Here is a 26,063-nt window from a genome sequence, read left to right on the forward strand (position 1 = left end):
CTGCAAGAAAGAAAATACTTACGTCGCCTTTTTCCGGTACGTATTTCGCTAACCAGCCCCACATGATGCCGAATCCTAGACCGCCGATAATCGCGATGGGCCCCTGAAGGATCTGGTACCACAATGCGTCGTGAGAGAACATGACGCTCTTCACGATACCGTAAACCGCAACAGACGCCGCATCGTCGATCCCGGCCACGGCGATGATTAGCGTTGGAATACCCTGAAAACACACCCGCTGGCTCGTTAGAAAAATCACCCTTCACGTCGAACATTTTCATTAAGTTAAAGATCGGTTCCTCGCGTCGCGTAAGACTCGCGTTGATGATAATCGAGCCTGTAAACGTGACAACGACGTCGACTTTCGGTACCGAGGCACGATTAATATCATTTTACACATTTTGCGTTACGCGCAATCATCAGAACGCGCGGTCATTAACTGATCGATTGATGCAAATATATTTCGTTTCTAAATAGAAACTTTACGCTTTCAAGCTCGAATCGATTACATTATTCAGTCGCGGATATTTCCGCGATACTATAACGCCTTTGAAAATACTTATCGCGAAGCAGCACGCAGAGGCAAATAAACGCGAGAAGAAAGTACTCTGGACAATTCCTTTTTTTTTTTCTAAGTGTTTACCTCAAGACACCGGGATTCGGTTTACATACCGTTCGTTAATGAGAATTTTTTAACGTCGCACTTGTGGAACGAACAGATTTCGAGCGACTTCAAAGTGATTAAGAAACGCCTGCACGAACGGTAGAAACCGACCAAAAAGAATCTTTCTACGGAAGTAAGACGGGCGATAGAGCGATGCCCGGGGGCTAACGAAAAAGAAAAGCTGCGAAGGGAAAAGAAAAATCAGCTCTTTCTAACTTGGTGTTCATTAGAACGAATAAAACTTTCCCGTTTCTCTTATTTGTAACGACACAGTTTCGGAGAGTCTGTTCGGTACCTCTGTTTCATTTTATAGACGACGCGATGCTTTGCATTACGTTTATGACTTCTATATATATATATATATAAAACGAATAATGAGCAAAGAAAATAAAGAGCGAAAAAAAGGAATTACATCTCATTTATTCATAACGTTTTTTCGAATTTATTCAATTATTTTCAACGTTCTTCGTTTAATCAGAATGTCAAAAATTATTCATTTGTTTATCACGTAACATTTATAGACGAATCGCTGCGCGTCGTGTGATTTCAAACGCAATAATACGATAATCGCCAAAGTATATTTATTCCGCGAATAATCCGGCGGTGCGTGGTTTAAAATCGCGAAAGATTCATCCGTAAATCTTTTAGAGGATGCCGACGGCGTTTGTCAGCCGACCTAGAAAAATAATCCGTGGAAGAAAATCAAGATGTTTAAGATCTCGGGAAACAAAGAGCGCGCGGGGTTTGAGAGAATCAAAAAGAAAGAGGGAGTTCTATCGAGTATGGTCGACGACACTCGAGCACGATCCTGTCCCGGGCAGCGTTATCGGTGTCACGATACCTCGTTCGAGGATTTAAGTCCGCCGACTATCGCGATTTTCAGAGCTGGACTGCTTATACGTAACGAAGAAGAGAAAAGGACGAACGTTTAATAGATCGCGGCGCGAAATCGGCTCGAGGGGTCAGGGCGGTTCGTGTTACCTCGTCTCGAGTCCGCCTGAATATTCGTGGGATGCTCGTGAGGTTTGCACGATCAGTCAACGTCCCCGTCGTGAGCTTTTCCAACCGCGACGCGATAAGCATGCCCGATTTCGCGGCCGATGGGGCGCCCGGCCTGCGCGGCGAGGATCCACGTTGCATCGCGTTACGCCAAATGAAGAAGTATCGTCCAGGTCTTTCGGCTCATGAATATCGCATCCGCCGCAATAGTCTTTGTACTCCTCCTCAAGCGTCTTCCGCTCCATTTTCCAAACTGAATTATTTAAGCCCCGGTACGTTTCTCTCCGGCTCGTCTTTATTCCGCCGCGCCGAAACCCCGGGGTCCTCATCTTGCGTCGCGCTCCGGCAATTTCGCACGATCTTTCTCGTAATTAGATCGGAATGGGAAAGTCAAAACGATCCGCGTGTCGATTCCGATTGATTTCAAGCCGACAGATTCCCGCTGAAGGCAAGGCGCGTGGAATATCGTGTTTCACGTGCGAGCTCAGCGAGATAGGCGCTCGCGAGGACGAGCCATTGGCGCGTATCACGCCGCGATATCGGCACATAACGAGACGAAAGAAATTTAATTACTCTCGCGCTGCGTTCATTAACGTGGAAGCTTCTCTAATACGCTAATACCGAGCGCGTCAAACATTAGCGGTCGCGCTAGCGGGTCGCCATATAAATTCGCTTTGCCCGCGTATTCGATTAATATAAAACGTGAACCGCGATGTAATCCAATTACTCGGGCAATTACGATTAAATATTAATTTAACAACTCGCCAGTGCCGTTCCCTAATCTGTATGATACGTGAAATGATATTTACTTTTCTAACCGCTTCTCTCCGCCCCCTGGCTTTTCTCTCCAATTTCATTAAACTTTAAATCGTCGGCACCGACAGAATTATGATTGCATTCGCGAACAGAAAAATGTATGGCAGAGAAATATATTACTGCGTCATTACATTATTAGAAAAAAAAAAAAAAAAAGAAAGAAAGAAAGAAAAAAAAAAACGGGAGGAAAAGAACGCCGCGTCGATAAACCGTCTTTGGTTCGCGGTAGTAAATCTCAATTATTCTTAAGGGAAAATTATGTTAACTCCGCCATTTATCATCCGCTTAGTCGAGATCTAGTATAAATCTATTTTACTACCTAATGCGCGGAAGTCAAGTGAAATTAGCTCCCGGAGACTTATGATCGTTCTTACGAATGAAAGGCGGGAGACCTCGCGACAGGTGAATATTCAGATGTCCCGACAAAGAGCCGTGAATAAGCGGCCTTACCTTGGCAACCCCGTAGCCCTTGCTACGTAACCTGAAGAGACACGGCACCACGACCGCCGGCGAGACGGCTGCTATGACACTCCCGAGAAGGAAGCCCCACACCCAAGGCATATCCAGGAGATATTTCGTCATTGTGGCGACCACCGTGGCTTCCACCACCCACGGTATCAAGCCGAGCTTCGGCACGGTGACTTTTAATCTTTTCAGAGCGGCCGGGTCGAGATCCAAGCCCGCCCTGGTAAGTATGATAACCAGGGCGATTTTCCTGCAAAGAAGAGAACGGTGCAAGGGGGATAGTATTGGCAGGTGGTTGAAGGTTCGATTACCGCGGGAGGAATATCCCGCCGGAGGGGAGGTAATCTTACGACGCGCCGAAGGGCGGCGGAAAAGTTCCCTTTTCTTCGCGAAACCGAGCTCGATGCAACGTTCGCGAGGCGAGGAGTTGACCAAGCGCTTTGCCAAGTAGGGATGCGCCTCTTTTTCCGCGGATTCCCACGTCTTCCAAGGAGAGACGTTTCGCGCGCGGTGCTGAAGCGCGCGGTAAAAGTTCGCGCGGGCGCGGACATGTCGCCGCCGCGAGCTTACGATGAAAATTCAGGTACGGACGATCGCTGAAGCCTCGGTTGTCTGGAACTTTCGAAAACCCGTTTAGGAAAGGCACACCCACGGAAACTTATCCTATTACGAGTTTCTCCTGGCGGGAGAAAGGTTTACGAAGTCGCTGCACGGGCGGCCGTGTATTTTGCGCGGCGTGACGTCGCGTCGCCTTTCCGTCGCAGGGAAAAGCGTCGAATTTACATGGACATAACGTGCAAGCGAACTCCCACTCCTTCCCACTCCTTCCACCCTTCTCCTTCCTTGTCCAGCACTATTTTATTAATATTATTAATTATTTCTGGCGTACGTAATATTCCGCACGCGGATATAATATTCCCCGCGTGGTGAAAAACGGTATTTTCGCGGATCTTACCGCGCATAGAGGGGGTTTAATTATAATTATTTGAGGGGAAAAAAAAAAAAAAAGAAAATCACGCGCTCGAGGATTAGCCTCGTTATTATGTACATTATGCCGTTGTATTATGAGCTGAAATGAAACAGCGCGGCCTTTCAACGGCGCGTGTTTCAGGTTCGAATGGATAATTCTCTTACGATGCGCACAGCAAAAGGGTTTATTAATTAAAGCCCAATGAAAAAGGTTGATACACGTTAATTTAATTACCCCGTCCTCGCAGTGGAGGAGTCGGCAGTTTATCAGTCACGGATCGGTGGGTAATAAAAATATTATCGAGACCGGGCGGGATCACGATAATTGACGACGCCCGATACGTTTGCGCGGTATTTCGCGAAGCGCGAAATGCCCGTCTCGATATTTGCTTAATTGTCATGTAATGCAACGTGGCCGCGTGGCGGGCGTATGTAACACACAAGCGGTCCGTATGACTTCATGATTATGCAAACGAAATTGAATATTTGATTATATAGACATAATTCAGTGCGCGCCGCGGATGGCCCTCGTTGGCATTTCATTTAAATTGCAAAGCGTAGTTGTTTGGCACGGATATCGAATTAACGCGCGGAAATTTCAATCTTCGGCCTTTAGATTTTCCGTGCATGCCCAATTTCCCAGCCAGGTGCTTCCTGGTTCTCCATACCGCGAACAACGACTGCACGTCGCGATAATCTCGCGATCGATGATGAAGCGCGGCATATAAGAGTCGCGTCCACCTTGACTGTCGTGCAAGAATATTTATCGGGAGACTCGAACTCGTACGTCTTATCGACGTTGGAAGGTTCTTCAAAGAAAAAAAATTAAAAAAAAAATGCGAAGCGGCTCGCATTGCCGAGATATCGCGACGAATGAAAAGTTTTCACGAACCGACGAAGGAAATGATTATAAAGAGAACTTCTTCGCGACCGATATCGAGAAATCTATAATTGAAACATAACATATATAAATAAGTAATTTTTTTTGTAATGCAATATCTTCTTTTTTTTTCTTTTTCTTTAATACTTTGCCAGTGGAAACATTTTTATTACAGTTCATTAAATCGCGCGGAAACGGTTCTGGCGCAGTAAAATTTTTTTTAACGCATCGCTGTCGAGCGTGTAACAGTTTGCTCCAGTCGGCTTCGCGATATTGCATTTCGGTCGTTTCCTAATAACTGACAGTAAATTGCACGTGTCAATAAGCGCCCGATGGTTTGATCACTTTATTAGTCTTGCAGTCGATGTGGACCGCGTCTGGGGCTTCTGTTTACCTGAACATACAGGGGTGGCTTCGCTTAAGCGAATATGTTCGCAAATCGCTTACTACGCGCGGCCTGTGTTTGTTCGTATTTAGCTACATTTAGCCTGAGCGTGCACGACCGCCTAACGATATGGGTGAACACTAAAGCCACCGTTACGTTAAACCGTCCCCGCGTGACAGAGTTTTATCGACAGCTCCGTCAAAAACGTAGCCGTCCTCCGTCTCCCTTCGATTCAATATAGTATATTCGACGTGCAATCTGCATAATGCGAAAATTTCAAGAGGCCAACTTCGAGAAGCAGACACTTTTCGAAGTCTCCACGTCGCGAAGACTGCTCAATCTGCGTGCGTTACTTTTGGAATTGCATTGCTAATAATGAGCGGTAAATTATGATAAAGTTGAAGCGGAGAAATCGCGCGAGAGAAACGTGACGAGCTATTGAAGAAATGAGAAATTGATTTTTAATAGCGTTTTCAATTTCATTGAAATGCTAAACTATTTTATTTTATTTTTATAATTATTATTATTTTGATTTTTTTTAAATTAATTGTAAAGGAAATTTGTAAGTTACACGGTTTTGCGTAATTTTTGTGTACGATTATACGATCTTTTGTCTGTCTTTAAATAAGATCTCGTTTCACACGCTACTAAACGTTATATACGCGTGCTTTTTATCGCGCGATACTTATCAATAAATCTAAGTGCACCGATAATAAAACGGAGCAGCGGATTATCAGCGGAGAAGATATCTTTCCAATCTCGTGAAGGAAAGAATAAGTTCTTGTATTATGAAATATCGAATGTATATTACGACAATATTAGATATGTGCGCGAAGCTCACGCTTTTCTTTGTAAATACAATACTTGAAGAGATAAAATCCGAAAAAATACGAAAATATGTAATGTATCGAGAGCGTCAGTCTAGCTTATATTCCTCAAATTCCGGATAAACGATCGAACAACTCTATTACACATTTTCCAATGCATTTTTTCAATAATTAACGTTTAAACGAATAATCCGTTAATACAACTGCCCGATGTACGTTTGATGTTTCATTTTTATAAAATTTCAACCCGACAGCTATATAAAGCAGGGAATTGAGTTTTTAAAAAGGTTCAACTGGCTGTCACTCTGAATTTTATGAGAATTTACAGAAAAATTCGTAATAATCGCTACAAATCAAGTGTAAAATAAAATTTCAATTTTGTTTTCCTCAATTTTTTTTTTTTTTTTACGAAGAAGTTGTATTGCGCCAGTGATCAACGAAGAACTACCGTCGTGTCGATTAAATTCTTAACAAGGTCAGACACTACGTTTTCTACGGTGACCCATAACTCGCTGGCATTAACGATTCTCGCTGCGCTTCTCTGTCATTAGTAGGCTATTCCAGTCATAAAGCGAATTTGACCAATCGAAGAGAGGACGACTGAGCAAATTCAAACACGGTTACGGAAAATCTATTTTAAGACCGAAGGAATAGAAATCTTGGCGCCGCAAGCGACTATAATCGCCGTAATAATGATAATTGCTGTCATTTCATATTAATGAAATCGTTTATCGGAACGTTCTTCGACTGCTCGTTACTGGAAAATTTTACGGGCCGTTTGTCAGTAATGAGTAGTTCAAACTCGACGTATTCCACCCGCGAACGTTAATTCATAATATATGTGCGTAGTAACTCGGTTATCGTGGAACGAAAATTTAACGGAATCCAATACGCTACTCGTGAACTAATACATCAACGTGCAGCGGATCGAGAAGTTCTAATTCCGTCGGACTAGTTGCAAAGATTGCCGAAGGAGACGAGATTTACGGGTTTCGTCAACTTTGGTAATGACGTCGTGATGACATCGATCAGTGCACAAAAGTGGGTCAAGTACACGCGCCGGGAAGTTAAAGATTCATTTGCATACTTCTCACGGCTGGAACGCACCTGAGCTGTTAATTTACGGCGACGTAAATAAATAAATTAATTAATTAATAGACAAATTGCGCTGGATTAAATTGGTTTTCTTTCTTTTTTTTTTCTTTTTTCTATTCCACGCGGCCGCGCGGCTGCCGGCGGGATCAAAGACTCGCGCCGTCTGATTATGGATAAATGCGTTCCTCTATCATAAAATGTAGGGAAGCCTTGAAGAGCCCGTAGCACGCGCGAAGAGAAGGCGGTTGATTGCGGGAAACTCCGGCGGATCTTATCCGACCCTTTTGTCAACGGTATTCGTTAGCGAGGCTGCAGCTTGAATTTGATTGCCGTTAAAGCCGCACTTGTTATGCCGCGCGTAGACTCGCCGTCGTGCGTGTCCGCGGCGATTCGCCATCGTTAGACCTCGACCTTAAAAAGCGGCCACCTCGCGATCGCGACGAGCTGATCGTTAATCTCGGAGACATTCGAGAGACCTTCGTGTAATCGTCGTCATTGTAATCGCCGTCGTCGTTGTCGTCAATAATAGCACGTTTTTTCAATAATGACATGTGTGCGGAGATAATTCGACTGTCCGCAATGAAAAAGCGATTTAACCGGCTCAGCCTCGAGTTTACGTAAGAAATTGGACCGTCAAGAATCCCTTACGCTTTCCGTTTTTGTTCTCTCGCACTGTACGTTAATGATTGCCAGAATTAAAATAACGATTGATTTTACGTGAAATTATGTAAAATATACATATATCAATGTACGTCGGAAAATTTTTTTTCGGTATTTTATTTAAAAAAGTAGGTATTATTTTATAAGCTTTATGTTTCACTATTTTATTTTCCACGTGATAGAGAACAATAATTTTATAAACCCGAAATTTATCCCGCAGTTTAAATTATTTTATTCGTAAAAAAAAAAAAATTATACTATTTTAACTTTCTAAAAATATCATTTAAAAATATCAAATAGTGGCGAAGTGTACCTCGTTAAAAAAATTTTTTCTCTCCTACCTTTCAAACTTGAACTTCGCAAATTATATTATTATTTTTGATCAAAGATGACCTCTTTCATTTCAGTTAAATAAATTATTAAATGGCTTTTTACAAAAGTGATTCTACATTAAATTTACTAAATTAATTAAATTAATGAATTCCTTTTGTCAATAAAAATAAAATTAATATATTCGCAAATGTAATAAAATAGCATAATTAATTAAAATTTCTTTTTCGAATATACAATTTATATCGTGGGAACGGTGAAAAATGTTACTGCGGCCGTGACTACCTCTAAATTAAATCCCTCGAAAACCTGACGATTTTTCCCCGACACTTAAAACAATTTTTTTCGTCGTAGCTAGAATTAATCAAGTCGTCGGCGAAAAGTTTGCTTAAAAATTATACGAAATATAATAATTCCAAGAAAGCGGACTCACCGTAAATAGGATACCGCCGTGGTGTACTGCCCTTCGAGTTTGACGAGCCCGACGTTTTGCAGTATAAGTCCGGTGATCAGCATGCCGATCAAGGCTGGAAGTGTGGTCAAGGAGATCAGCCAACCCCCGAAATGTGCTGCGATGCACAGGGCGGCCAAACTGAACAGTTGACCACCAGGGGCAGCGTCATTGCCGATCATCGTGTAAACGATGCCCCATAACAGCAGGCCCAAGAGACAAAGGCAGAGCACGCGAGCGAATTTCCTGTACGTTGGACAGAAAGGCTGTGGGCACGCTCTTCTCCATCCTGGTGGCTCCCACGACGGCGTATCGTCGCGACCGTGACATCGTGCGCAAAATAGATATAGCCACGATCTGAAAAAAAAAAAAAGACGTAAATTAGATAAAGCACGGAACAACCAAAGCGTAGGAGCTGGTCAACAATTCCTAATTCCTATAATACGACGATCAAAGCGCACCGGATGATCAATTTAATATCTTGATATTTTTTTTTCGCTACATAGAACGGTCTAGTACCTTGAATCGTCGAATAAAAATTGTATGAAAAAAGAAAAGAAAAAAATTATCGTATAATGTAATCTCCGTTTAATACATTGTTATGTTATTTGCTTAGAACGGGTTTGCTTTGATTAATTATCTTCAAATAGCTGCGTCAATAACTTCAGTCTACTCCAATATCTACCGGCTTATACGCGTAGATAATTTCTAACTACTAAACTGGCTTAGATTTCGACGCGATAATGTAATAACCAATGATTATTGTAGTTACGTATATAATATCTACTTGTCTGCTTTTGTTAAACATGTGTAATGGTTAATTTTGCGTGTATAGCAGTGTATTAGATTGTATATTATGCCGCGTGTGCAACAGTAATTACGGACTAACGAATCCATTATAGAATCGAAAACGTATATCATAATTTATGTTACACCCGTTCATTCATAAGTCATAAAGAATTAATAATTCATAAACTGATCAATAATTTATCAGCCGTGCATTTCGGGAGAGGAAAAAAAAGGACTTTCGCACATTCGCGCTCTATTATTCGATTTATTACGCGTAAGCAACGCTATTATTAAGTCTCTAATTAATTTCTTGCTACTAGAATCAATTTGATGTATAACTCGAGAGATACGGGGTCGCTGAAAATAGAATACGGTAATTCTGAAACATGTTCTATACCGATTTACAACTAAGAAGAGCGTCACATAAATATTGATCCAACATACATTTTAATTTTTTCTTATTACGCGATTTAATTAAATTGTTAAGATATTTTGTTGCAAAAGTACGGCAAAATTTTTGAATATAAAGATTATATTATTGAATTAATGAGCTTGACATTATAAGATATAAAGATCCGCTTATAAAGTTGTATCATTTTTTGTTATATTGAAAAATTGAAAGAATCTGCCTAATCGCAATGTTTTTACAAAAAAAAAGACAATTAATTAATGTGAGAATTAATTGTATTAACACAACTTGTTCAAAATCGTTCGAAGTAATCGACAACCTCGGAAAGCAAAAGACTGTTTTAAATTTGTGTGCTTAAGTAATCGTTATCAAGAAAATGAAAATAGGCCATAAATGATAGCAGTAAAATAATTAATGTTGATCATCGCATTAGTAGCGCAAACAGATTCAGCCGTGTTGTCGATTCAAGATACCTGTAATATAAATCAAGTAATGAATGAATCGACATATTTTTAAGCTTTAAATTGCACAACACAAAAGCAGAAAGATAATTAAGGCAATAGAAGACGAAGAAGAGTTTCGTTGCTCCATTAATAATAATAAAAAGTATAAAAATCATTAATAAATGCATATTTCGAATCGTAATTAATATTCACAAACATGGCATTGATTTTAAATAATTTTGGGAAGAAACGGAGGCAATAGAGGGACGACAAGTGGAATTTAAAGAGATATCAATTCGTGCCGATCAAAGTACAACAGTAATTCGCGACGATAAGTTGTATTTAATTTGCGACGGTGTAACAAAAAGAGCTCATAGTTTTTACGGTCCACTGTCATCTATTAACGAGTAGACTGTTTGATTTCGCCGCAACGTGACTTATTATCACGGACCGTGCGAGTAAAGAGACAATTTACGCCGTTAGCGCCGGTTGTTTCGTCGAATCCGTAAGAATCGCGGTCTCCAAAGCGATCGGGAAGAGTCTCGAGAGACGTCTCCGCGATCTAGGACGATCTAGATCTAGAAAAATGACCCGGACGCACACTTGTCAGCGCGGAAGTATCGACAAATAGAGTTCGCGGTAACGTTTGCCGAGGTAATCGGGTGTCTCACCTCTCGAGCTCCTCGGAATACTCGATCTTGTCTCTGATCGAGCTGGACAGGCTGTACGCCGATTTCTTTCTGTTACCGTTGATCCTACCGTTCTCCAGATCGAACTTGTGCTGCGGGATGTTCTCCACGCTGCCGCCGTGATGCAGGATCGACTTCCGCCTGCCCTGGTCGGAATTGTGCTCCGAGCTCGCGCTGATGCGCCGGTGATGCTCGAACGCGGGATTATCGAGCCCCATGACCTGATCGCTGATCGACACCCGTCTCTTCGCCAGTTCCTCGCTGGGTTTATTCGTCCTGCTGCCCATCTCGATCTCCATTTTCCGCCGGCGGATTATCGACCGTTAGGAACTCCTCGGACGTGACTCGCCGGCCGGGCGTGCGAACGAAATTTAGTCTCCTCTTCTCTGTATTCTCCACTACAGTTCTGTCAAACGCGCGGCGCGGTGCACGCCCGTGAATATGCAGATCGTGCGACCGGCCGATCTCTCGTCCGATCGGTGGGAACCACCGGGTCTCGCGGACTTGCCTTGAAAACTCCGTTTCGCGGAGGCACACCTGTCGATACGGATCCACTCGCGCTATTGATCACGATCGGGAAAGGCCGTGGCTGCGTGCGGTCGCTGAACGTACTGCGACGGATCCCGGATCACGCGTTCGCCACGTTAACGGCAATCGTTAGCGGGTGAGTCTCGTGACGAGACTCCAGCCGGGGCCGGGAACGGGGACAGCGACGGTAGATCGGTGGACGACGACGCTAATGCGTTACGATGATTGACGTCTTTGACACCTTGGCCCGCTTTTACCAGACCGTTGGTCCAAGCTTTGTTTTCTTCGTTAGCGTCGACGTTAGCACGCGTTGTTTTCGGGACCAAACGTCCGATCCATTTCAGCACCGTGCCGATCGTTGGTTCGTAAGAGTTTTTTTTTCTTTTTTTCACTGGTCTACCGGATTGATCTCACCCGGTGGAGCGGTCCTCGCGCTCTCGGACGCGATCGCGAACGCGAGCGGTAACATCCCGCTGGGTCTTTGTGCCTCGATGTAGTTAAAGCTCCGCGCGATAACGGAGTCGAGCGCCGATGCAGGTCGTCGCGAGCGCGATAGCACGGTTAACCAGCGACTAAAAGCGGTTAATGCGCGTGCCAAGCGGTGGCGTTTAAGCCGATGGTAGTGGGGCTTGTAAAAAGCGAACTCGAATCGCGGACGAACGGGCACGGGCGGTCACGGCGGTCCGCGACGATAATTGTCGTGCGATGCACACAGGATGGGCACAGCCGGCCACCTCATTAACAAACCGGCAGCAATCCGCCGCGCCTCTGCCCGCCGGATCGACAGCCCAAAGCACCCGGAGAGCTGACGCGATCGAAAACACGAGGGATAAGACCCGACGAAAAGTTCCGCGAGCTTTTCCCACTTTCGTATTCCGACACTCGGTTTAAATCCGCCGACAACTTCGGCGGAAAACGTTTTCGCTCTGCATTTTAAAAAGAAGCGGTTCCGCGAGAGTCGTACCACGTCGTTCAAGCGGGGGAGAGATCGTATTGAATTATCGCGGGCGTTACTAATAATTCAGCGGTGCCATGTACCACACGCTGTAAGCGTCCGCTGTCCGTCGCGTCGGGGTATTACGGGATTGGAATGAAATTTTTGATCCCGGGCTTATCCCTCGTCAGGACAGGCGACATCTCCGGATGCGAGTCCTTGTGACAATTTTAATAACGCCCGTTTCGCCGCAGAGACGCGTTCCCTGCGATTTTCGGGAACCTGGAGGAGCGACGAAAAACGCGGACGGGTCGACGGCACGGCCGAGAATTCGTCTAGAGCCGTGATTATGTACGAGCGAGCGCCTGAATGACCGGAGCGCGCAATCTTCAGCTTTCCCGGGAGCGGCGGACCGCGAGATCGAAACTGACGGTTTTAATTGAACTACGGACTCTCCCCGTCGATTCACCCTGATTTCCCGCGAGCGATGATCCGTCTCGGGCTTCACGGAGAAACGTACCCGACGCGTTTCTCTGCTCACACGCGCAAACGGTCGCCCGGAGATCGCTAGATGTGCGTCCAACCGACAACGGTAACTATGTGATTACTACGTATCGATCGCCGTTGCTCTTTCTCACCGATCTGTACCATCGTCTATTGATCGACGTGCACATGTACACACATATATATCTATCGTACACTTGCGCGAGCACTTCCGTTTCGTCTGTCTCTATCTACCTCGTCAATATTATTGTTCGCGCTTCGTTCGCGCTTGTTTGGCCGTACAATTGTATGTAACTCCATTTCGAACTCGGTCTATCGAAATTCAATTTATGGACGTCTCCGATTCGGGCCGATAAAATTAACTTCCGGGCAACGGCGTCATTATGCGAGAACTTTGGGACTCCGAGACGCGCGGAGGCCCGAAATAACGAGGCCGAGGGGTGTCCGCGAAACGAGCAGGGGCCTCTCCCAGTTAAAATGTTTCGAGACGTTAACGCGATATTACGTATCGCGAATGAACTAATTGCGCAAACAAGTATTTCAGTAATCTGCCCGCGAGAGGCGAACGTCGTTATTCCGCCTCGCTTTTACTCGTTAAGCGCTCTCTCTGCCAATTTATGAAGTTTAATTTTACATTAAAAACTGGCGAATTGAATCAACGAAAGTCGGGCGAAATAGAATTGAACTCTTAAAGCGCAGGAAATTGCAAATTTCTATTTTAATTTATTTCTCCACTGGTAGACGGATAATATATATATAGGAGGGAAGAGAAGTGCGCACGTGGGCGGAGAAGGAAATGAAATATGCTGAAGAGACGGCTCGCTGTAGAAGAAAACGCGTGCAGAAAACAGGAAGAATTTATAGCTGGCCCACGTCCTCCTACCTCTTTTCCTTCCCCCGCTGGTATTTATCGACGAAGTTTCGTCGTTAACAAGACATCACAATCAAGTTTAATGAAGAAAAAAGAATGGACAAACAGGGGGAACCATAAAATCGTTTAAGAACGAAAATTTACAGATTCACGAAACGCTCAGCTTTCGAAAAAAAAAAGAAAGAAGGAAAAAAAAAGGGAGGCAGAAAAGAAAAAGGCGCGGACATAAATCACGTATACGCGCGACGAAATCTAATAGAAGATTTCACGCCCTATTTTTTAGAGCGCGGGGACGTCGTTTCTTATACCTTTTCCGTAACACGACACGCGATACGTTTTATGCAAAGAATTGTATATTTTGTCTTTGTTATATTGGACGTTACGATTGCTTTGCGCGACACTTTTGAAAAATGTGCGCGCGAAGGGAAACGAGATAAATATCTGCGTATAGAACGTGCCGAACCTGTTTTGCCGAAGGCGTCTTTTTATAAAAAATCACCGGCATTAACTCACCTTCCTCCGAGATCCCGCGATGCGTCGCGAATCAGATTCCTAACGACGAAATCGTACGCTTCTTGGGCACGCTTGCGGAAGTCGAGCATTGTCGTCCCTCGTTAACGCAGCGTTCTCGTACGGCTCCATGCGTCCTCTGTAGATAACGCTCTTGTCTCGTAATCTGAAACATTATTTAGCCGATTAATGTGAGTGGGTTCGCGTAGGGTTCTCGCGGAGAACGCACGCCAATTCCGACGAAGTAAAATTACGATTTCCCAGCGGCCGTCCGGTGGCTAAAGAAAAAAAAAAAAAAAAAAGAAAGAAAGCTCTTTCAATTTTCTAAATAATATGTCTGAAAATAACGCAAAACGTTAAGTAAACGATATCGGTTGAGTTTACTTCACAAACGTTTAAGCGATCGACTGCACATCTCTTTTTCCGGAGTAATAACGCATTCTCTCGTGCCATTTGTCGGCCGCGCGGCGGTCCATTAAAATGAAGAGATATTCACGTTTCATATAGATACGCCGCGCAAACTATGGAAATTTCGGGGCGCGGAAAATTAAAAGCGCTCGTTTTTCGCGTATCTTTTTATCTTTTTATTCGGCGCGCGGAAAATCGCAAAAAAAAAAAAATAATAATAATAAAGTCCACGATGTGTATCGCGATCCGGTATCGTTTCTTGCGTCAGTCGGACATTCCGCGGCCGGCGGAGTCACGCGAGGAAATATCTACGTCCCTCGAAAGAGCGGGGAGTGAAACGGGCAGACGGAGGTTGCGCGAGAGACGAGGTCGAAGATGGGATTGGAATTGCAAATATCCCTCTTCTCCGTCGCTCCGGTCGCTCCCGGTCTCGCCGATCTATCTCTCCGCTCCTCCATCGACCGCCCGCCCACCTCGCCTTGTTCTGACCCCGGAGCACCGTGTGCGAGGTGCATATCGCCAGGCATGCTTCAAAGAATCCTCGCCGGACGACAAATCGTCAGATTTCTGCGAGCACGCCGTCGAGAGGACGCTCTTTTTAAGACGGGCCAAGGCTTCAAAGCGCGTGACGCCGTAACGAGCTCTGTTTGCTCCTACACCGCTGTTCTAATAATTTCAGCACCCACTCAAGATGACCTAAAAGCCGCTTATGTCACCGGATCGCTCGAATCGCGGCTAATACGCGCGAAATCCGGCTTTGCGCTTCTCCCCGCGAGCGTCATTAAAATTACAGCTGCAGAATTTATTTTTTTATTTACCTCGCGTGCGTTTAAAGTTTGCTCCCTTTTTTTTTTTTCTTTCTTTTTGCCCGTCTGATCTCTCGTCCCGAGAGAAAGACGGGAAGGGCAACGGCGTGAGGAGGCGGCCAAGTCGCGGGAAATGACCGCGCGCGGCTACGTCAAATTAGCTTAAAAGCCCCAGGGCAGCGCGGGATGCTGCGGCCTCGCGACATGGACCGGCATGTCCGACGCGCTCGGAGACGAGCCCTATTCGCCCTCTCATATATCACCCGGAGATAAAAGGCTGCCAGACGACGACGGCGGAAAGTATAGTGGTTTCGGCGACACGCCGGATAGGCGGTTCATTGCGCAGCTGCACCCTGTGGCCTCCGTAATAATTCGGCGGTAGAAACGAAGAGAAATTGTACGTCACGGCGCTATCTATTTATTCCCCTTCGCCCCGCGGAGCGGCCAAGGATACGTACCCCGAAACTACCCCCCTTGCCGATCACCGGTTCGCCGTAAAATTCTTGCCGCAGCCTCGTGACCGCGTTGCCCCGCGATCGAAAGCGTAGTCCCTTTCTTGTAGTAATTACGTCACCTACGACGAATGTGTGACAAACCGCCCGCTTTTTCGCGGCCGCTTCTCTTCCGCGCGCGGAGATAAATGGAAAATCGTTACGCCTTTCCGGTGCCGGTTGTTCTCCAGCTCGTAATAATTGAAAGGCAATTCGTTTTGACTTTATATAGAGCAACGAGAGAGAGAGAAAGAGAGAGAAGAAAAAAAGGAGAAGAGAGGAAGATAAAGAGAGGCAGAGAGATTGCGCAATCGACTTGGCGCGTCCTCCTTTTTCCGATACATCAAAATATATTTTTACACACAACCCCTCCCCCGACCCATCTTTCTTACGTCGCAGGGAGTTTTTACTCGAGAGCGCCGTCGCGCTGATTATCGCTCGTCCCACTTTCGATCTTCCTGCAGCTTTTTACGGTTCCCCGGCAACGCCGATATGACGGTCAAATGTCGCAGTTTTTGCCGAGATTCGGATAATATTGGCAACCTGTAAGAGCGAACGAAAAACCCTCCCTCTGTTGCCCCATTTTGAATAGACTCGTACATCAATACAGCGCCTGGTTTTTCTTTTTTTTTTTTTTTTTTATTATTCTTTTTGCCAGGAAGAGCTCGAGCACCTATCTCGCTTATCAACGTTAGACGGCATTTGCCGGAGGATCTTTCGGGTACGCGACGGTGCCTCGGGGCGAATCCTATCCCCGCAGTGAATTGTCGACGCGTGTCCGAGATGGGAATTGCCATAACTGAAATGGAAATGATAATAGCCGCGTTAGTTTGCATCGGGTACGCGCGACATTTTAGCGCTTGTCGCGGTCCAAAGTGGCGTTCACGAAACTCCGACGTTGTTATATGCATTCATCGGCGCACACAACAAGCAAGGACGAAGTTGTCTCTTTCCTCCGTCTTCTTCGCGAGCTTCGGCACGTATCCACGGTATAAATTCACCGGTAAATTTACCCTTTGACTCGCCTTTCATGTTTATATTAAACGCGATCCCCACGTTACGCAAATAGCACGCAAGTTAAATAGCGGCTGTATACGGTTAGAAGCGTCCGCGATACTTAAGTGTACCGAATTTCGACAAATTTACTTAACTAAAATCATTGCTAACCGTACGTTAAATATGCGCCAGGAATATGAATAATCGCGCCTCTTGCATTATTCATTCGCGCGGGCGCGGGCCGCCTGCAATTGCAATTTCGATGTATTTACGGCGGAAGGGAATTTTTGCGAAAACTATATTACACGGTAAAAAGAATGCGATGCGACGTCGATAACACGACTAGAATCTAGGTAAGTAATTCAAGGTGCAGCTGCTGCACCGTTGCATCCATACATAAACATCTTGGCGATAGAGACGAATGTCGGGATGGAAGGACAGAAAAGAATTGCACTCTCCTTCGAATCGCCAGTCGGTTCGCAACTGCATGCTTAAATATTAAATCGTCAGCGACCGCATAAATACAATTTCTAATAAACTACTAATAAACTACTGTTGAATTTTTAATTCTAACAACAAAGTTTCTAATAAAGCTAGGCAATTATCGACTCCTTTATTCCAAAGCGATATCATTATTTTTATTGAATTTGGTCGAAGTTATGTCGCGCTGCATTCCTTCGGCTTATTACTTCACACTCGTGATAGAGAGAGAAAAAAGTTGCAATTCCCATAATGCGACGGATCGCGACCGTCGGGCATGTTTACGGTGCTTTTGCGGAATCGTGTCACATTACACCGCCACGGATTCGTAATGCATTTTAATGCGTTTCAATTTTCTGCATCTGCTGCTGCTGTGAGAGACGCGGGACGAACTAAAATATTTTCTCTTTTCATATTGCCTTCTGCAAAGCGTGACGCGACAGATTGCGTTCATCTGTCGCAAAGCGAAAGTAAATAAAAAATTAAAAAAAAAAAAAAATGGTATATGCCGGGTTTATGAGTATACAGTCCACGATTCCTATGGATCTTACTAAAAGTTTCTTGTGATCGCGACTAAACTCTTGGGTGGTGCTTGCGAGAAGGAAACAGATTAAGAAATTATAGAACAAAGGTACTTTAATTTAGGTTGAATTAGAAGATTAAGGATCAGAAAATTACGGAAAATTAAGTTAAATACAGTTTAATGTTATTTTAATATTTTGTACTTCTTGAATTATTTACTGGTATTTTCTAAAGTAAGTATAAAGTTTCTTTTTATTTTTTTTTTTTTTGTTTTTTGTCAGATTTGAACGTATTTCTCAAGTGTATTATACGATAAATTAATTAGTGCCGCATTGCAGCGAACGTAATCGCGACATACTGATAATCATCGGAGCGGATTACGTTCCCCAGGATTGTGCTGTGACGGATTTCCGCTAATGACTACCGTCGATTATTAGCTCTTGTTATGGCAGTTGTGAAAATTGTCACGGGTAGAACTGTTTCCCGCTCGCATAAATCTTGCACAATCTATGCACACTTTGCGCGCAAATATCACATTTCGCGCAGAAAATTGTGTCAAAAAAAAAAAAAGGAGAACTTGCAAAGTGATCTCTTATCTTTTTTTTTTTTCTCTTTCTCTCTCTCATTTTTTCCATCGAAGCTTACCGTTTTCAAAGCTTAAACTTAATAATTTCTATAAGCTTTGAGAGAGACGTGAGCTTCCCTCTGTTCTGCGCGATATGCTTACCTTGAGAAATTAAAACATTTTTCCAAGCAAAAAGGTAATTCGCTAATCATACTTTTTCTCGTCGTTTTAACAATCGGCGCGGAAAACAATGAACGCAGTTGTCGAATTAATTTCCGTAATCCGAGCGAGCGAATTAGCTGTTTTAAAAAACGCGAACGGCGCGACGTTCCTCTCGTCAACCGAGCCGAATCCAACATGTGTTGCCCCATCGCGTGAGTCCACGCGTGGTCTCCGACACGTTCAATTAGCCCTCGTTATCGCGATTTCTGACTCGTGCAGGAAGAAGGCGCGAGGTCGCGATGTACCACAAGTGGGAGGGGATTAACATTGACTCAAACGCAACTGAGATTTTTCATTCTTTTTCTTTTTCCTCCGACGCGGAACACTCGGCGATTTCGTCTTCTCGCGCGTGCTCGGCGCAATTTGCGCTCGACGTCCGTTTCCGGTGCCGTTTGCCGACATGCGGAATTGTAGAGCGAATCCCAGGTGCGCCCGAAATATTCCAATCTTCGGAGAACGCGACGCTGCGCGCGGCGAAATTGGAATAATTGAATAATCGAAACGCTAATCTGGATGAGGCGGATCGCAGGGGTCTACTACTTCAGGGTATCAATGTCTCGCAACTGGGTCCCGGCGGAAGTTAGTTGCGCGATCCGTTTAATTATGGGATCTACATAGCTCGCATCTCCAAATCCGATCCTCGCGACTCGAGGTTCGAAGTAGTCTTGCGGTCTGTCCATTGCGGCGAGTTCGCTTTAATTCGCATTCGTGGCACCGCAGTTATTTTTTTTTTTTCTTCTTCTTTTTCTTTTCCGCGAACGGCATTCTGTTTTATTATAGAATTCAAACTATACCACGCGTGCGAGATATAAATTTATAATGTCTAAGTGTATAAATCGACAAAAAGACACCCTTGAAAACCCTGGTTGACCGATACGCTCACTCGCGAGGCTTAATTAGGTAGAATTATATGCAGACATAGCTGGCGAACCGCTAGTCCATACCTTTGCAGATCGATATGAATGGACGCAATTACGTTCGAATAGAATTAGCATTCAATTGATCTGATGAATAATACAGAATCTCCACAGAATCCAGCTGAGACTTCGGTGGGTGTCGCGTATTTGGAAATTTCGTAATAATCTGATTCTCTTGAACTTTTATTCAGATAAATAACCAATATATAATCCAACGCGATCCCCTTTGTGTTTAACTATATTTTCGTACAAAGAGCGAAGCTATACAAGTTTTGCCTGTGATTTTAACTCATGAATTTCAAATTTTTTTTTTTTTTTTTTTTTTGCGTAAAATAAAAGTTTACAGTGAGTGAATCCCAAATATGCGACACCTTAAGCGAAGTCTTTTTTTGAGAAAAACAGTTCAAAAGTCTCGATGTCAATTGACGTTAGCCGCGCATGTTTGTCACTGCCCGCGAAAGTTTAGCGGTGAAACTTCGTCGGCAGGTTAAAAATTAACGACGAAATTTTCGCTCCTGTTTCTAATCCTCTATATATGTATAGTCATTAAAAGTTCGACATTACCTTGACTTGCATTAAACATCTTTTGTTTTACTATTTCGAAATAAGAAATAAATCATTCGCAATTATTGTTGCTTTCAAATTACAAGTTTTAAAATAAAACTTTCATAATTATTTTATTCAGCGAAACAGAACAGAAACGCGCTATTACGTGGCGTAAGAAAAAAAATTGAAAAAAACATTTAAAACAGAAATTGAAGTTTGTCTTTGACAGAACGGCATGAATAAATTCTCTTATTTTGAGAACCTACGCAAAAATTGGTTGCATATACTTATACAGGATCTCGATCATTTGATCGCGATGACATTTTCGCGATTTTATAAAATAAACTGTTTCACCTGTCACCTCAACGTAATGTCAAACTTATATTCGTGCTGACTCGTGCCGTATTACTTCACTCAGCGCGAGCAGCGCTCATACCCCGTGTATAAAATATTAAAATATCTTCGACCTACAAAATATCGCCGGTTCAGCATGGCCACGCCGTCGCCGAAGATACAAACAGGAAATGGCAATGTTACTTACCTCTATAGAAGAAACTTAGCAAAGTCGCGAATCGAAATGATCACCTGCGCGTCTCCAGCTGTTTGAGTTCGTTGTTCTCCAGCGCCGTAATTCAGAATCGAATCCCCGATTGGTAGGTGAACTTGACGTGTATCTGGTATCCTGGACGCGCGTCTGGTAACTCTTGATTGCTGTCATTGAAATTGCAAGGCCGATTAAAACGCGTACACTTCACTCGGTGATAAAGTTCAAGTCCATACGGCACCATCGCGAGTGAACGACTGACTCGCCGTAACGTGAATTACGGATTATATAACGGTACGCGCGTTAAGAGCCGCAGCTTATACCCGCTATCGATTTCTTAAAGAATGGAAAATGGTTACTGACGTTGACAACCGGTCGGGTGTCAAGGTGCAAACAAAAGCGGAGGCAACTTCCGCGGCAACATGACCTATACCGAAGTCGCTTAAAGCACGGCGGGAATAAAGCCAGGTTCACAGTAAAAGGGCACGTCTCTGCAGTGAAGCATCGTGTCAGCACCCATTTATCGCGCCGCACTGTATTTCATCTGCAAAACGTGTCCTCACCCTCTCCCGCCCTCGCCCATCACCGGCAAGTCTACCGGCGGCACCGGTCGTATACCTCAGCGAATATAGACAGCGGGGAAACTACATTTATATACAAAGATAAAAGGCAGAGAAATAACGGAAAACGACATCAGAGAAAATATTTTAAAAAATAATAATAATATATATACAAAAAAAAAATTTTTTTTTTAAATTGCACAAAGAAATCATTCGCGACGTTAAGCTCGCGCCCCGCAGCTCTAAAGTCAAAGAGAGAGTCGCGATGATTCGAGCTTAGTAGGTCCTTCATTTCCGATTGTGACATGCACCACTTTTGTTCTACATCATCGCTTTACTTTGTTCCGCGAGAGAAGAGCGGATTCCATTCAATGCGATTTGTTGGAAAGTCAATCGGTACACGCGGCGCGTCCTCTCCGCCGCGTTTTCTCAGCTTTGCGCTTAACTTTTATTATTAAAAGTAAGCTCGCGGCGGCCGGAAAGCTGAGGCTGCGCTACGCCGGAAGAGGGTGAGCGCGGATATCCCGTTTCGATACCCGCTACTTAAGTCCGCGCCTTCACGCGTAACGCCACCGCGTCACGACCCCATCGATTTTCCTTCAGCCGGGACCGACTCGCGGCTGCCATTTAGTCTCGCGGCGGCTGCGTAAAAATAGCATCGGATTATTAATTAGCGACGTCCGTAAACCGCGATAACCCACATTTGCCCGCGGTAGGGCGGTGAGCGCAGCGTCCCGCTGTTCTTTCCGCTCCAAATAGCGCCGTGTTGCGCGGTCGCTCCTCTTCCACGCGCCCCGTTTATTTTGTTCTCTTAATGATTTCCCTGCCGAGCTCCCGGCTGGAATGATTTAATCGCTTTACCCACGCGATCCCATTGATGTCGGATCGGCGAGATAGGGCGGCGCGCATTAAATGAAAGATCACGTTACTTTGCCGCTTCATAAGAGGAAAGACGTATTTATTCCCTCCTTTGGACGCGGCCAAAGGAAACGATCCGCGCGCTGTGAAAAATGTAACGAGCTTACGCTATCTCAGAAGCTGCGGATAAAAAAAAAATATGAATCCTTTCGGATCATCGCGTTTGGGGGAGAAAAAAAAAAAAAAAGCGAAAGGTCGCGTGGTACGCAGGTGTACGTGTCAGCCGTAACGATCAAATAGCTAAACCGATTAAGACAGCCTGGGTGTATCCATACCAATTTAAACCGACGAGAAAAACGTTCGCTGTTCCATAAAAAAAAAAAAAAAATTGTAACGGACGAGTAGATCGAATCTTGTTACGAAATATTTTTTTCTCAACAAAGAATAATTTTTAGGGCGCCGTTTTCTCCGGAAAAAAAAATAATTTCTCGATCAAAAAATGCGATGGAACCAAGATATTTCGGTTCCGATGCTAAGCGCATCAAAACGCAAATCCATTGATTTCGTAGATCGAGATCTTCATTAATAAAACGATAGGAACGCGTGGGTTTCAATGTCGCGCACAGATGCCGGCATCAATATCAATATCAATATCGACCTGCCACTTACTATAACGGCAAAAAAAAAAAAAAGTTTTACAGATCCACGACCGCCGCACTTGATCCATTTTTCACCGAAATTGCATTTAACACGAGTGCGCACCGTTAAACCGTTGACGCGACGGCGTTACCGTGATCAAATGAACGCGATCGCTTTTTCACCAAGTCCCTTTCATCAAAAGGAAATTAAATTGCTTTTCATTACTTGTAAATGGAAACGTGTGATTTAATAAAACTTAGGGAGTCCCGAAGTTTTTTTTTTTTCCTCCTCCTTGTCGTTCCGGGAGATTGATTCGAGGTATTCCTCATGTCTCGCCGCTGCTCGACTTTTTCGTCGTATCGCCAATTACTAAACAACCCCCGCGCGTACTTTTCGCACCCCTTTTCCTCGGCGAGCACCGGTTGCGCGCACGGCGAATATATATATATAATATATAGTTATGCATTCGGTCTACGCCACTGTGGTATTGTATAGCATGACTAATTATACTTCAGCCGGCGACGGATCTCGTTGCGCGGCACCACGAGGGGCGGCAAGCACCCTATTAAATCTCGAGCCTCGGCCACCCCACCCGCGCCCGGGGAAGAAAACCGCGAGACGTCAATACGAGTGCGCCGGGCGTGAGAAAGGGGCGGGTAGGCATTTGTGCACTCTAATCCCCGATCTTCCCACTTTGTTTCACGTCCGCTTCTCCATCTTTCATTCCCCTCTCTCCCCTCTGCCTTCCTTCCTTTTCTTCGTCTTCTTCGTCTTCTTCTTCTCTCTTCTCTGCAAAGGCTGATCTAATCTCTCGTCTTTAAGAACTGCAGGCGGGCGCCGCGCATCTACTTAATATGCTTGCAGTATATTACGTCTTTCTCAAATGATAAGATACGCTCGGCGACTGAAAGAATTTGCAGAAAATTTCTAAAGATAATGTTGCAAGTACGTTACAACTTATAGTTGGATTTATATCGTACTGCATTTAATTATAGCAGAAGTCAAATATCGTAGATGCAGTTTTAACGAAAGTAAAGCTGAGGAGACGACGGGAAGGACTTAGGGCGCAATATTAAAACGCCATCGGGAAGCTCCGCTTTGACTCTTTAAGTATTTATTTAAACAAATCCCAACATTCCAAACATTGATAATTGCGTATATACGTATGGGTGTGTCTTTTGCGTCCGTGCGCTTCTTATAGACACGAGATAGAATCGTGGCAGCATACCAATTGCCCTTTCGACTATCTATATCGTGTCCATAATGTCTTCCTTTTCGTTAATTCTGCACGTGTACTCACTGTCATGCACAAGCATCGCCATTTCTCTCGCCTGCAGATTCTCTAATTAAATCAATAGCGGTCGATCCTTTTTCGCGAAGAAAAATTCTAATTAAATGTTTCAAAATTATTTTCATACAACTTTTAAATACGCAAAAGCAAATAGATTTTCTGTGTTATTAACATCTTACAAACTGATATTGTACCAATGAAAAGCATGCACTTTTTCCACTGTTTTTAAGCAAAGAATGATTTAATCCTCTATAACTAAATTTTTTACGTACAAAAACATTGCACCGATAAATCGATAAATGAAAAGCGCTGACTGCGGAATATAAATTAATTGTTGAATATTTATCAATTAATAAATATTCTATTATTGAGAAAAAAAAAAAAACCATTTGTAATTGAAGTCACAGTGGATGATACAAAAGTTGCGCGTATGTAACGTATCTTTATTGAGCGTGGATGACGTTATCCCAATGACGCGGAGTAACGAACGAAATAACGCCCGAAAAAACACAGAGATATATATATATATAAATACGCGGATTCCGAATTACGCACCGTTGTGTTAAAAAGTTAAATCTCAATATTCCAATCGAGGTTGCCAAACGACTAGAGAATCCGTGGAAGAGCGAAACGGCGACGGCGAAGAACTCTCGCGGAGTTCAAATCTTAGTCGCACAAATGACAACGAGCCACTTCCGCATTAATTACGAATGCAAATGAAGCTAACTTGGTGATCGTGTCCAAATTTGAGGAACGACTGTTAGTTATCCCAAGCGTTTCGCGGATCGCTCGAACAACCCTTCGATTTTGTTGTAGCGCGATGCCTCCTCCCAACCCCTCGTTTCTGGCGATATATCCTTAGATATCGTCAGCATCCCGCGGGATAAATGATAACACACGCGAGTGCAATCGAATCAATTATGGCAAGTTTCCCCGCGACTAGGTTAATTAGGAGTTAGATTACTTACGGTGGCCCCTCGCGCGGTTTCTCTCTCTCATTTACTCGAAAAGTCTTACGGTCGTAGGGGTGCTCGCGACGACGGCGCTCGTCCGTCTCTTCACTCTGATATACCCTCGCGACGAACTCGTTCCTTGAGGCTGTCGAGATTCAATTCTTGCCGCCTTTCCAATTGCATTTCGCCGCGAAGCGTTACGCGACGATATATATATATATATATATATATATATATATATATATATATATAAACCGAGATCAAAACCTTGCCTAGCCGAAGAGCTCATATATGTATACGTTATTTTACATATAAAATGTTCAATTTATATTTCAATAACAATTCCGGAAATTTTGCACCAATATCTAATGACGTCCTTACGCTACACCTCGTTAATTTGAGACTCGGCTAAATTCTGATCTAAAACGCCTCCGTGAAACAAGCCGAGCGTACGTCTTCGCGCCGTTCTCTATCGTTTTGCGATAAAAAAAATTGTTTAATTACCGGCGTGATAAAGAGTTCTTGTTGAGAGTACGGAACAAATTTGACCGGGGTCAACGTGTTGACCGTGTATCAGTGGCCGATCGACGCGTCTAAGCACCCCAAAGAAAAATATAAAAATTAAAATGGACCCAAGTACTTTTCGCGTTTCCAACTACCATATTTCGAATATTGCACAAAAATTTATAATATACAAGTGACTCTCGGCAATAAATTTCGAGCTGCGTGAAATTCCTGTCAATTCACTGCGAGTGAGAGGCGAATACGTATAGCAACTTCGGAACTTATTTACTTTTAAATCAGTCCCCCGGCGAATTTCTGAAAACGAATAAAAATTTCGGCGCGCAAAGGAGAAAAGAAATCAACTTTAGTCGAACGCGAAATCAAGTGATACCGCCGTATAATAACTCACAGCGTTTATGCGATTATTTCCAATTGGTCGAACGTACAGAAACTCTTATTTAAACGCTTTTCTTTTATAGCGGTCGTCAAAAAGTTGCAGCAAATTTATAACTTTCTGAAACAATGCGACTTAGATCCTCCCCC

The 26,063-nt window shown here is 44.0% G+C and overlaps 1 protein-coding gene across 2 annotated transcripts in view; it reads right to left on the reverse strand.

The window, feature by feature from the left end:
- Positions 1–23,745, reverse strand: part of Nha1 (Na[+]/H[+] hydrogen antiporter 1) — a 28,301-nt gene extending 4,556 nt beyond the window's left edge. The window contains exons 1-5 of one of the 2 annotated variants that reach the window (XM_070669242.1): positions 20,713–23,745; positions 14,222–14,384; positions 8,524–8,898; positions 2,930–3,194; positions 23–223 (exon numbers count right to left, since the gene is read on the reverse strand). In XM_070669242.1, the coding sequence (XP_070525343.1) occupies positions 23–223; positions 2,930–3,194; positions 8,524–8,898; positions 14,222–14,310 (930 nt within the window). In that variant the 5' untranslated portion in view covers positions 14,311–14,384; positions 20,713–23,745. Of the gene's footprint in view, positions 1–22; positions 224–2,929; positions 3,195–8,523; positions 8,899–10,853; positions 14,385–20,712 lie in introns of those variants that run through there. The other variant, XM_070669241.1, reaches the window with a different exon arrangement.
- Between the last annotated feature and the right edge of the window lie 2,318 nt (positions 23,746–26,063).

Source organism: Cardiocondyla obscurior, linkage group LG18, assembly GCF_019399895.1.
Source record: "Cardiocondyla obscurior isolate alpha-2009 linkage group LG18, Cobs3.1, whole genome shotgun sequence".
Classification (NCBI taxonomy): domain Eukaryota; kingdom Metazoa; phylum Arthropoda; class Insecta; order Hymenoptera; family Formicidae; genus Cardiocondyla; species Cardiocondyla obscurior.